Genomic DNA, 13680 nt, shown 5'->3' with positions numbered 1-13680 from the left:
CAATTATACACAAAATTACCCAAGAGCCATTAACGTTGCTTCAACCTTTATCTCATTACCAACAAAAAACAAAGTAGTACATTTTGTTGTGGACTGGGATATCAAATACTTGGGATCATTACATGTATACATCTTTTACAGTACATATATTAATTAACACATGCTCAAAAGTTACAGTAGACATTGAATGCTGAATCGACTATTAAATATGATCCCAAATTGTATTAAGATTACAATAAACAGAATAGATGGAAATTAAGATCTCAATACATAATACATCTTATATATATATCCATAATCAAGCTAAATATACAATATAACATCCTGGTATCCTGCTAGCTGGTGACAATCCCACTGGGCGTGGCTTTTACCTGCAAGGTAGAAGAATAAAAAAAATGTAAGTAAGATACGACACCAAACCCAATTCACTCGTAAATCAACATCAGAGAATTCTGAATCTGAAATGTTATCCAATGCAGACAAGCTGCCTAGGTAAATGTCATCTATGAAATTAACATCCTGATCCTCACTATTTAAAAGTCTTTTCTGAATCAGAATCATCATGAATTTCCTGATTTTGATCAATATGGAGTAAATTAAAACATTCAGAATCAAATGTTGAAGTTGGCATAGAAGAAATAAGTAATTCAGATTTGGACTGTACAGCTTGTATAGAAGTCCCATTCCACCCACGGGGACTTCCTGTAACATTAAATCAGTACATTGGCTATAGGAATAAATCAACTCAGATTTTGTCATATGAAAAGGATAACTACACTGGAGTTCAGAGACAATAAAGAAAATAAGGGAAGTAGTGAAAAGTCACCTCAGAAACTTAGAGCTACTATGGCTTGTCTCATCCTTAAGAAAGGCAAAGTAATGTCCAAAGATTCAAAATCAGAAAAAGAAATTTCAGTACTTTGTATAGTTAACACAACAATAAAATTCCAAACAGGATTTGTTTCTTTAGAAATGTGAAACAGGTTTATGCAGGGAGGTTGCAGTTTTATGCAGGTTAACAATTTCATGCAAGGAGGTTGGAATTTATCAATAAATTTGGAGGATTCTTAATGAATCACAGTATTCATATATAAAAAAGAAAGACCAGGGGCCAGAATTAATACTATCCTTTAAATCTTTTAGCATAGAAGCAAAACTAGACTGAATAGAATTGATCTCTTGATCATATTTTTGAGAGTTACCTTTTGCCAATGAAGTGATTCTATGATATCACAATATCTATAGTATAACTTTAAACTATGTTTGGTGTTAGAACTTTTGTGAACCAAAATAAAGTTTACTAAATCATTTAAGAGTCCAACCACAGTAGAATGTGTCATAATCAGTACATTACTTTGACTTTTACATTCAGATCCTTTCTTGAACTTAACATTTCTACATAAAGATCATCCACAAGAAGTACTGGTTTACTTTCAAAAACAGTTCTCCAACCTTACAAGAAACCTGGTGCAATGCTACTTGAGGTAAATTTTGGGGGCTAGGGTCTTCCTGAAATTTTCTTAACATATAGTGCACACTTTTGTTCTCACTTTATTCTTAGTTATATAACAAAGTTATTTGTATTGGTTGTACTTGTTTAGTGTTAAGTGTCAAGTGGGGCTGTTAATGTGACTGTAACTTGAGCACAATCCCACTTTGTCCTTGTCCTTCTTTAAATTTTAGTAATAATTTTCTAAAAATGCCAGGAGACAGGGTGACATGGTTTGCCCAAGGCAGTTTAAACTTTTAAACCTCCTTGGTTTGCCAGATACTTACCAATCTAGTCTGTGAAGCCTAGGATGATCTGAAACAGAAATAAAAGAATCCCCCTCAGTCTTCACACCTTTTTCTCAATTCAATACTAAAATGAACGTTAGCTTTATTTCAATAATCAACGATATACATGCTCAACCATTTATTATAATTTCTACAAATGTCACAAGCTGCCTAAACATGTATATTGTGCACTGTTTTTATCAGCAATCACTAGATATGGTAGTACAGGCATGCTTGTCTTGCTGTAACTTTAGACACTATGACAAGACATTGTAACAATTTGCAGCGGCCATGCAGCTTTGTTGTTCTTGTATGGCAATCAGACATCACGTGATAAAGTTGGCGGGAATTTTTTGCACAAACACACACAGAAGGGATGACTTTTTAACGAGGTTCGTGATCGATCAGACTCAACTACAACGTTAACTTCAAAATTCAGAATTGAATCTGTCCTTGTAAAGATCTAACGACTAAGAGTCTGGGTCTAAACTTAGACTAGATTAGTTCATCGGAAATGATTTTACCACGAACATGATGTTTACAAGAAATGAAGCACATATACGCAAATTATTCAACAATGTCCGAAATGAAATCAAACGACAAACTATGAGTTTTAGCCATAAAATTGGCCAAAAAAGGGACCCTAGTTGGCATTAAATTGCAAACCTATCCAGATTCCGCACCAACAGGATATTCATAATGGGAGATAGCCAAAGGTTCAACACATTTTATCCACATATCGTCATATGCAAAATCGAGTGCGAAACGGGTTTCCCCCCAAATTCAAATAAGACGAAAATTCAGATCAGTCCAGGGCGGCCATTTTGTTCATTTCACTGTGTACCGTGTTTGGCCACAAAACTACACTAAAACTGATAGAATACCCCTCAAATATGAATACTACGGAGAGCCCACGATATACACGTCTGATACGTACCGCCATCTTGACGCAGAGACCGAAACTGGTGATGTAATCGGCTGTCAACAACTCGGATGAAATTTCAGCCCGCCGCCCGCGAAAATGTTGTCCTTAGCAACGGCGTTGCTATGGACGGCGGAGTGATACGCTCTGCAAAGAAAACTCGTTCGAAAAGCGTTCGATTCAGTACGTGGCTTTCCGGCTTGTGAAAGGTGTGCAGTATGATTTAGTTAATTGAGTAATATGCTTAGCCTAATGAAAAAATTACTGTATAACATGAGGCTGATGAACATGTTTTGTATGATTCAATATTGCTACATTTATCAAATTGAATATACGTACAGGTATGTATGGAGAAAGTGGGCTCCTTTGTATTTATAAATTGTGAGAAATGTAAATTTCTCAGCTGATTCCTTCAGAGCTCAATTAGTACCAAGTATAGATAAAGTCTCTTGGTATTATTAAATATTTAGGGCCACATCAATTTAATTTGTTGGTTCATGGATTCGCCCGCTTCATTTTTTTTCTGATTTAAAAAAGAAAGGTTCTGGTTCAGAATGAACTGAAAAATGCTCATATTTTGCAGTTGAACCGTTGAAGACAGTCCATTTTTCCCCAGTTGTTACAGTTTTTCCATTCATCAATGCAGTCTTTTCATTAAAAGTTCTAATTCATTGTAATTTTAAACCAGCCTGGTATGTTGCTTTGACTTCATGGCTCCTATCATAGCATTTGGGGCTAGCAATGATAGGATGCCTAGGCCTGTTTTTTTTTTCTCCCTGTCACTTCATATTTTTTCTGAAAAAATATGAGCACCAACAAATTAAATAGGTGTGGCCTAAAGAATGCAGTTGTATCAAATATGGTTACTCAAGATGGGCCAGCTTTGGATCTAGCAATGAAGTACAATTAATAGAAGAAGCACAGTCACGTACATGTTAAAGCCATAGCAAGTAATTTTTATGGATGACATCAGCACTCACATCAATTTTTGCCTGATTTTGGGGAAAAAAACAAGAACTTCTGTTGCCCTCTGACTGTGGTCAACATGCCAAAAATGGACAAAGTTGTCTGTTGCTACATGTATGCCAGATGGTGGATGGCAGATAACTATGAAGATAGGAGACAAGACAAGGCTCTGATTTAATGTTTTGTTTCTTACTTTTAATGCAATGATATGTGATGCTGGCTGTGTATATATGATGTTCCCACTGAATCAAAACCATTTGTACAATGATTGAGTCAAAATTTGAAAATGTAGGAACCTTGTTTTTTTTGGCCTGCCTTGTTTTTTTCGCCCGCTCGCATTAGATTTGGAGTCTGCGGATGATGTCATCCATAGAATTTACTTGCCATGGCCTAATCTGTAGTTACTGTAACACTAGGTGAAACTAATAATTTCTTCCAAAAGAGATGTCCACTATAATTAATTTTTCAGGTGGTCATTCTAGCTCAATCTGCGACCGACCGTAGTTTGCAAAAGGCAACCCGGGAAAACAAATGACAGTTGGGTCAGTGATAAGTGTAGACTGGGCCAGGTCTGGGTTAGGTCATACATTATTCTCAGGAAGTGCCATAAATAGGTCACAGAGTTCATGTAAAATAGCCTACATCGTAAAATCTTATTGGCCCCCGTGGATGACCCATAGAGGTATGTAACTGTAAGGCCACACCAATTGAATTTCTTGGTTAACGGATTTTTGTAGAAAAATAATGGAGCGGGCGGGCGATAAAAAAATAAAAATAAAAACAGGCCTAGGCATCCTATTATGGCCCAAAATGGTATGATAGGAGTCATGAAGGCAACACACCAGGCTGGTTCAAAATGTAAACAATGAATTTTGAAGTTTTAATGATACCATTGCATTGAAAGATGGAATAACTGTAACAACTAGGATGAAAAGGACTGTTTTCAACTGTTCAGGGCAAAATATGAGCATTTTGCAGTTGATTCTAAATTTTTATTTTTATTTGCAAATCAGAAAAAAATTAAGCGGGCGAATCCGTTAACCAAGAAATTAAATTGGTGTGGCCTAAACTTGATAACTTGTTTCCTTTTTTCAAATTTCATTTCTGCAAGAAATCAAATGCGAAGTTAGTTACAAAATGTATATAAGGCCTTGGAAAAAATGTTGTGTATCCTGTTTCCTGACCGACTCTAGAAAAAAAACGCCGACCCTAAGCCTTTTTTTTTGTGTCGACCCCTGCAAGGAACGAGCTGATCCACCTTTTCTAACTACATTATCTGACACTTGTGTGATGAAATGTTGTACATATGGTTTTACAACATTATTGATACTTTTGAAGTTGGACCACTACCAGAGAAGTAAAAAAATTCTAAGAAAAAAAGACACTGTCCCTACCTACAATGTACAAATCATGTAACTGACCCTAATTTTTTTCAGGACTGAAACAGGAAAATTTTTTTGTGCTCAAAATGTCTGTTAGTCTAAGAATGGCACTCGTAGCTATTGAACTTGCAACTAGTTATGACCATTGTTAAGAATTCATTTCCTGTATAATGATATAATTATGCTTATTGCCATCATATCTTATTTAAAGTGACTATATCTAATTCCAAGATTGACACAGATTTTCACAAACTAGTGATAAATTGTCACTGGGTGAAGAATGTCAGAAAAAAAGTAGCCTGATTTGTGACAATAGTCAAATAATAATAATAAAAAGTATCAGTGCATGACGCCATAATGGGCTATTTCACGGTACTTGGCCCAACTGAACGACATTTTGAACCTCCGAAATTACAATCTTAAGATGACTCAATAAAGAAATTTAGGTCAGAACAATTCCCAGCTGTAAAAATACATCAATCTTCAACTGGACACCATTGTTTGTTCATTTATCTAACATGAAAAATATCTATGTTGCCCCCTTATCAGTGACATGCACCATAGGCCATGTCAATATAGCCAGACATTCAAATTACTTTAAGAAACTTGCAGCCTAGGAAAAAAAATGTTGTGTTTCCTGAAAAAATTAGGGTTGGTAGGTAGGGATTGTCTTTTTTTATTAGACTTTAGAGCAATTTCTAGTAATCAAAATTGTACAATTATGACAGTTTGACAAATTTAATTGAAACTTGGCAATGCATGAGGGCACTCATACTTTCAATGTCAAAATTGAAAAACTGATTATACAACGTTTTATCACTCAGGTGTCAGATAATGGAACTAGAAAAGGTTGGTCAGCTCAAAAAATTTATGTCCTTGCAGAAGTCCACCAAAAAAAGCCTTTGGTCATTATTTTTTGTCTAGCTTTGGTTGGGAAACAGGAAACACAACATTTTTTTCCTAGGCCTATAACGAAAATGCTGATACACTTTTTTTATCAACACAGCTGCATTAGAAGCTGACTTGACATAAATCGTTTAGGTCGTGGAAAATTCACTTACCCCAGAATTGTACCGCCATGCTAATTTTGACCCGGAAACCACAAAATCAGATATAATGTGCCTCTGGGGAAAACAGTGATTTAGTAACTGTCACATAAGAGGCCATGGTCACAAACTGTTTTCTTGACAAGTAAGTGTAGCATTGGGATGCTCTGGGCTTATGGAATTTGTACTCTTGAGGTTTCTAAGCTTTTAGAAAATAGTTCTGTTAACAGTTACAAAATCCATTTAAGTTTGCTGGGAATTAATTTTGCAGGAGGGGAAAAGGAGGCTAGCTAGAGGCTAACACTAGTCTAGTGGTGGAAACGTAGTGTGTTAACTTAGTAAACTGAATACATATTAGGCCTAGGGAAAAAAAGTTGTGTTTCCTGTTTCTGAATCAGTCCTTTTTTTTCTTTTTCTGTTTAGACTTTGGTAATCTCTAGTGATTCAGCTTATACAATACAGCTGTAAAACTTGCATGAGGACACTTATAGTTTCAATGTCAATGTACGTTGGAAGTGTCAGATCATGGCCCAGGAGCAAGAAATGGTCAATCAGCTCGAAAAATGTATGTTCCTTCCAAGGGTCCACACAAAAAAGACTAGGGTGGGCAGTTTTTTTATACTTATAGGGTCAGTCGGGAAATAGGAAACACAAATTTCTTTTTTCCCTTTGTTTTAGCAGCATGATGATTTTGTAGTGTGGAGCAGTCACCGTGAAAACTGGAAACACAGAACCAACACAGATACATGTATTTCTAAATTTATAGTTTTGTAGTTTTCTGTAGTTAGATCAGAAATAACGTGGAGAATCAACCAGATAACTTAAGATGCAGTTAGATAGGGGTAACTATATGAACAAAGCATGATGCATCAGGTAAAATTCATTACATACATGTAGCAAGGAGGCATACATGTACATTGTGTACAGTGTATGTCAGCAGAGTCTGCATTGGTTGGAATGCCTTTCAGCACTATGGACAGACCAGTCAAAATGGTTCTTCCTTATACATGTAGGCACACATGATCATGATACAGGACTCAGCACAATGGACTGACCAATCAAAATGGTTCTTCCTTATTATTATAGGCACACTATCATGATTATGACACAGGACTCAGCAAAATGGACAGACCAATCAAAATGGTTCTTCCTTAGGCACATGATCATGACACAGGATTGGTTTCTTTCTATTTTGATTGATTCATCAGCAAAACTCTAAATTATCTAGGAAGAAATAAGAAGCATAAAACTGATGGTAAAATCAATGGATAATTTTTTTACATCTGACATCATGATTGATCAGGTTTGCATACAGTATGCTCTGTTCTCCTACTATAAAATATGTAACATGATGTAACCCAACACCAGTTACCATGGTGAGAGACAGTCTGGTTCAGTCAGGTCAGAGGTCCCTGTTTGGAGAAGAAGAAGAAACTGAGCAAAAACAATAAATATGTTTTCCTTTGATAAAGTTTTAACATAAAAATTCAATTCTCTTATTTCCTTTCATAATTCATTTTGAATATGTTCTGTGGCTTTGTTTTCCAAACTGTTTTCTTTATCTAGACTAGTATAAGATGATATTAGACTAACCAAGTGCCTATTGTTTGTTGTTCTTTGTCCTTTCCAGTACACAGCATGGAACTTCATCCCCAAGAATCTCTTCGAGCAGTTCAGAAGAATAGCAAACTTTTACTTTCTGTGTGTAGGAATCATCCAGGTTAGTCTACGTTCTCAATACTTTCACTTGGAGTTTTACCAGTACATATTATATTGTACTGATACAGCATTAAAGATAATACATTGTGTAGATACAATTACTAAACATACAATTTTGTCAAATGTACATTGTACAGTATGTACTAGTGAGATAATATACCAAAAGTCACACCAATGCATTCTCCTTATAAGTTTGGTCTTAGGCATTTAAGATTAAGATTAAAAAACAAAAGGAAAACTAGAAACTTTAAGGTAGCATTTGAAAAGCAAATGCATAGGTTTACCTTCGCATATGGTCTGCTCTGTTAATTCTTGCTCAAACACATATATATGGTCAGATAGGAGTAAATCCTTCCTGCTATAAAATTGCATCATGATGTAACCCAACACCAGTTACATGTACCATGGTGATAGACGTCTGGTTCAGGTCATTCACCTTTTTGGTTTGGAGAAGAAGAAGAAGAAACAGAGAAAAAACAATATGTCTTCTAGTGATTAACATAATAAAGAACTGGAAAGGAAACTTAAGTCGGACCACATTCACTCCTTGAATCAAGGAACACCATCATCAATCCAGCCCTCAGACCTTGCATTATTTTTTCAAACCTGAGAGAACCAACAAATTGGATTGGTGTTGCCAATATTGCAAGTTTGTGTCCTTGAGGACATTGTCCAAAGCAAAAAAAAAGGCGAGTGTGTTTTTGCTTGATTAGCTTTGAATGGTGTCCAGGGCTGTTATGTCCAAAGCAGGGAATGTCTTCTTATTTGCTGTAAGCTCTTGTTCATCTACAGATAAGACTGTTACAACAGCTTTTACTGCAGGTCCAGTAAATTGAAATCCGTGTTATTGAGATCTGGAGCCTCCATACTCATAGATTTTCTGTCTGAGTTTGTTGGAATCCTTTGTTGTAGTCTGCCAATTCACAAAGAAACACAGCATTGCAGGGAAGTAAAATAGAGGGACATCTGGCAGAAGAATAGCATGTTTAACAGGAAAAAGTGGGAATGGTTGACTGTTTGATACTATCTTTGGTTCTGGAAAGAAATTATCTTGTCAACCTTGAAAAAGTTTGACCCTTGTCTCAAAAATACATTTTAGAGGACAGACGTGAGTGTGTAAACTGATTTTGTAGCTGTGTCTGTATCATACAAGGAGTAAAATACCTTAAGTTTTAGCATAACCAACCAGATATATATGTACAAATTTAGTCTAAGAGTTGATTGTGGGTACAATATTAATGTTTCTGGGTACCAGAACGACCTAGCAAAAACCTGCTGGCCCTTATTTTGGTCGACTGCTGGCAAAGCAATAGAATTTTTATAAAATCTGTAAGTGATAAAAGATATTGTATTGCAACATGATGTTGCAATAGAGTTTTCAGTCACTCACTCACTGCACGGCTTAGCGTCCGTTGTTCCCCGTCATGCAAGGGTTGGACGTTTTACATTTTGGTATCCTTGTTTTCTTGAAATATATTGAAATCACTGTAACAGTAACTGTTGTAAATCTAAAATATACAAGCTGAATTGTCATTGGTTGAATGTTGTAAATTTAAAATATACAATCTGAAACGTCATTGGTTGAATGTTGTAAATTTAAAATATACAATCTGAAACGTCATTGGTTGAATGTTGTAAATTTCAAATGTACAAGCTAAAATGTCATTGGTTAAATGTTGTAAAATTTAATTTCAAATGTACAAGCTGAAACGTGGTTGGTTGATCTTGCAGCTGTCGCTAGGAGATGACACGCCTGTCAGCCCTGTCACCAGCATCATGCCACTGGTGTTTGTGGTTTTTGTTACAGCAATCAAACAGGTGGGACTTTTCTCAGTCTTACTTCATTAGTTTTAATTGTTTTAACTGTTCAACACTTGACAACAGTATTTTTAGATTAAAAGACCCTACCAGTTTGAAAATCCTATCTTGAAAGTTCATCTGTATTATGAAGCAAGTTTAAACTGCAATATCCAACAAATATTTTTTATTTAGTCTTCTGTTGATTTTGTTGTATTATTTTAGTGGACTCCAGGAAGACTAGTGATTGTATTCACTCATGGAGATCTCAACAAACCAAAACCAACATGGATTTTCAAACTATGAAACAAGTTTGAACTGCAATATCCAACAGAAAGAAATTAGACTCACCCAAATTTTCGACTGTACAACTCCAGTCTTTGTCAAAGAATGAGCAATCCACCGCTTCCATGACGTCACGCAGATAACACACACGTGACTCTGTGAGCAGTTCAGGGCATTACAACCATCCCTCAACAGAGACGGGGGGCGCCACAGACTTTCTGCAACCTATGATCCACTGCTCGAGGAGTCACGTGTGTTACCTGCATGACATCACAGAAGTGGTGGATTGCTTATTCCTTGACAAAGACTGGAGTTGTACAGTCAAAAATTTGGTTGAGTCCAATTTCTTGTGTTGGATATTGCAGTTCAAACTTGTTTCATAGTTTGAAAATCCGTTTTGGTTTTGGTTTGTTGAGATCTCCATGAGTGAATACAATTATTGGTCTACCTGGAGTCCACTAAAATAATACAAAATATAACAACAGAATCAAAAGAAGACTAAGATAAACTGAACTCAAAATTACACTGTTGTAATAATCAAAATCTGATGATATACAACAAGTTTTAGCTCAAACTTTGAAAGTTGTTGCTGAATCGACACTATTCCCATAGATTGAATGGATGTGCTTCCATCTGTTTTATTCATTTCTGTTGCTTTCAACTTTCAATGTTATGGAGATACTTGACTTCAGCGTACATTTTCTTTACTGCGATTCACAAATGCATGACTTGTCTGTATGTACATGTAGATCTGCATTGATCAAACAGTAAAAACCTATAGCTACTTGATCATAAACAGTACCATTATTGCAGACATGCTTAATGATATCTTGAATGAAATTCAATGATTCAATAACAAACTTAGGAATTTAACCACTAAGAACAGTAGCCACAGGCTGAATTACATGTATACTTATGTTACATTTTATTGTTTTTGGTACTAAAAAAACTTTTTTTTCTCTTAAAATTGCTTTAAATTTTTTTCGGTATCAAATGACCCAAATTAATACTTTCTTATGACAGGAGAATAAAAGTAAAATGAATAGGGCTTAGTTTGTCATGAAGCTAACAATTTTCAAATCTTGACCCACTAAAATTCTATTATTTTCCTGTATTTTGAGGGGCACATTTTGCTGATAGACTAAGCTTAGCCTGGTTAGCCTCTTCATATATCCTTAAAGTAAGCAGATTCTTGTCCATCAAAGATTATTGCAATTGTGCATCAAAGCAAACTTTTCATTATGAGTAGAAAAATTACATCAAATGATGGAAAGACGGGTGCTGGCTAGAACACTTGGTGTACAAAATGTAAAGTGAATCATTCATTAAATAATTGTTTATTGCAAATTCTTGCCCAAGGGCTAATTGCAGGAACAGAAGAAACATATGGTATAAAAATTTTAGTACATATAGAACCACTGATAACTACTAAGAAACTACTAGTAAAAGCTACTGGGTTTGACTTCATTTGACTGCAGGGCTATGAAGACTGGCTGAGACACAAGGCCGACAATGAAGTGAACAAGAGTCCTGTACACGTGATACGGCAGGATGAGCTTGTTGAGATCATGTCACAAGATATTAGGGTAAGTCTCACCAAAACTTTTTTTTTACTAAAACTATGTGGAAGAATTTTTATTGTAAGAATCCCAGTAAAGTGCTCAGCTGCACATCAGATATTGGGCATCACAAAAGAGTTACATGCACACACGAATGAATGAATGAACTCTATTGATTGACAGTTTTACATGGTATGGCATCATGTATGGCAACAATGACAATGTGATCAATACAGGAAGTCTATTCTAAGAAACTATTACTACAGGAATATGAACATAATATGATCATAAATGGCATATGATCATGACATGATGTACATGTACATTAAGCATTTTTATCTATTAAAACACTTTCTTTTGTAATGCACTACATAACATATTGGCTTAGATATGGAGTTGGGGCATGACATAAGTAGATTGTAAATAGTAGAAATGTCTGTGTTTGTCTTTGGGAAAGGTTTACTAACTCTACATGTGATTATTGTGACGCTTCATCAGGCGAAGACATTTTTTTACAACCAGTGGAGCATGTTCATCATCATCGGTCGGCTGCTGCGCAGGCGACTGCAAGATCCCTCTACTGCCCCTTGTCGCAAGCAAGGTTGGCGATCTGCTTCTCTGTTAGCTGATTGTGCTCATCTCCCAGTAGTTGCTGGACATACTTGAAGTAGGAGGTAGGCTGTCGGCCTCGCCTGCGTCTGCCATGAGAGGGCACGTAGAGGGCGTACAGTCTAACAGGTTCATCCTCAGGCATGCGCAGGATGTGTCCCAGAAAGTTCAGCTGTCTCAGACGCACATGCTGAATCAGCGGACTAGCTTGGGTCAAGTTAAACGTTGGAGCATGTTAAACTTTGTTAAACTCCCACAGGTAGGGGACATCGTGAAGGTCCAATCAGACGAGAGTTTTCCCTGTGACCTGGTGATGCTGTCATCAGACGACCCAGAGGGCAACTGTCACATCACAACTGCCAGCTTAGATGGCGAGACCAACCTCAAGGTACTGGATTTTTTTTATTTTTGATCTTCTTTTTTTGTTTTTTTTTATGTTTGGTCTTCTGCACCCACCCCTGTATCCATTCTTCTTTTTGTTACATTTTACATTTTTGCCAGAAAAAAATCAAGGTCGTAGCATGTCTGGGACAAAAGATACAATACCAAGGTGAGCCAACAGAAGGCCCACAATCGAACTTGACCTTTGTCTTCCTAAGGCCTACCCACATACTAAATATCATGATCACAATCCATAAAGGCATTCACCAGAAACAATACCTCCATTTTTTATGGAGGTAATTATTGTACAAAATTGTTATCACCACAAAGTACAAATGTATGCTGTAAAGGACTGAGATATCCTATATACATTTGTACATGTAATAGACTTGTACTTTATCCTTGGGGGGAAGATATACATGTAGATTCACACCTCCATATTTCATGTCGGACTCTGTGTTTGCTGTGTACATAGATCCATTCCTCTGTGCCAGACACGGCACACTACAACACTATACCAGAGCTGAAGGGCCTGTATGCATCCGTCGAGTGTCAGGAACCAGAGCCAGATCTCTACAGGTAAGAGATTCAAAACTTTTTACAAATAGCCCATTTATACATTATACCTTTCATACCAAGAAAGCCTATTGTGGAATAACATCATACAGGATATTTCATACTGTGGCAGGGCTCAGGATTAAAGGTGGTCCAATGGCCACTGGCTACTAGAATTTAGGCTAGGACAACTATAAAGACACTTTGGGACATTTTTGGGACCTGAACCAGACTGTCTATCACCATGGTAACTCGTATTGGGTTACATAATGTTGCAATTTTATAGTAGGAGGGATTGTCACCATATACAATCATGATTTGTATGTGAATGTGTTTGAGTAAGAATGAATGAAGCAGACCATATGTGAAGGTAAACATTATGCATTTGCTTTGCAAGTGTTACCTTTCTAGTTGTTACATTTTTTGTTATGTTTTGCAGATTTGTAGGCAGAATCAACATTTACAAGAGCCCCAACGAACCAGCTGCTGTGAGAACTCTTGGGCCAGAGAACATGCTGTTGAGGGGAGCCCGCCTCAAAAACACCCCCTACATCTACGGTGTGGCAGTCCACACCGGGCAGGAGACCAAGATGGCCCTCAACTCACACACCAAGCTGGGAAAGAGATCAGTCATAGAAAAGTTAGCAACCTTCTGATAAATTCTTAATATTTATGGTATATTG

At 36.5% G+C, this 13680-nt stretch overlaps 1 protein-coding gene and 1 long non-coding RNA gene across 7 annotated transcripts in view; one reads left to right on the top strand and one right to left on the bottom strand.

Annotated features, from left to right (window-relative positions):
• LOC109463763 (probable phospholipid-transporting ATPase IF) overlaps nt 1-13680 on the top strand; it is a 92308-nt gene that overhangs the window by 50782 nt on the left and 27846 nt on the right. For all 6 annotated transcript variants that reach the window (XM_019760616.1, XM_019760620.1, XM_019760618.1 and 3 more), the window contains 6 exons: nt 7723-7812; nt 9543-9629; nt 11372-11479; nt 12321-12449; nt 12918-13021; nt 13437-13637. In XM_019760616.1, the coding sequence (XP_019616175.1) occupies nt 7723-7812; nt 9543-9629; nt 11372-11479; nt 12321-12449; nt 12918-13021; nt 13437-13637 (719 nt within the window). The remainder of the gene's footprint in view (nt 1-7722; nt 7813-9542; nt 9630-11371; nt 11480-12320; nt 12450-12917; nt 13022-13436; nt 13638-13680) is intronic.
• Nucleotides 102-2876, bottom strand: LOC109463857. Its single transcript, XR_002139845.1, has 3 exons — nt 2714-2876; nt 1777-1804; nt 102-371 (listed from the first exon to the last, which is right to left on the bottom strand). It is a non-coding gene; the product is annotated as an uncharacterized LOC109463857 (long non-coding RNA).

The sequence above is a fragment of the Branchiostoma belcheri genome, unplaced genomic scaffold, assembly GCF_001625305.1.
Source record: "Branchiostoma belcheri isolate BF01 breed outbred unplaced genomic scaffold, Haploidv18h27 scaffold13, whole genome shotgun sequence".
NCBI classification, from domain to species: Eukaryota; Metazoa; Chordata; class Leptocardii; order Amphioxiformes; family Branchiostomatidae; genus Branchiostoma; species Branchiostoma belcheri.
Note: the sequence above shows the minus strand (reverse complement) of the source record. Positions and strands in the feature narration are given on the sequence as shown.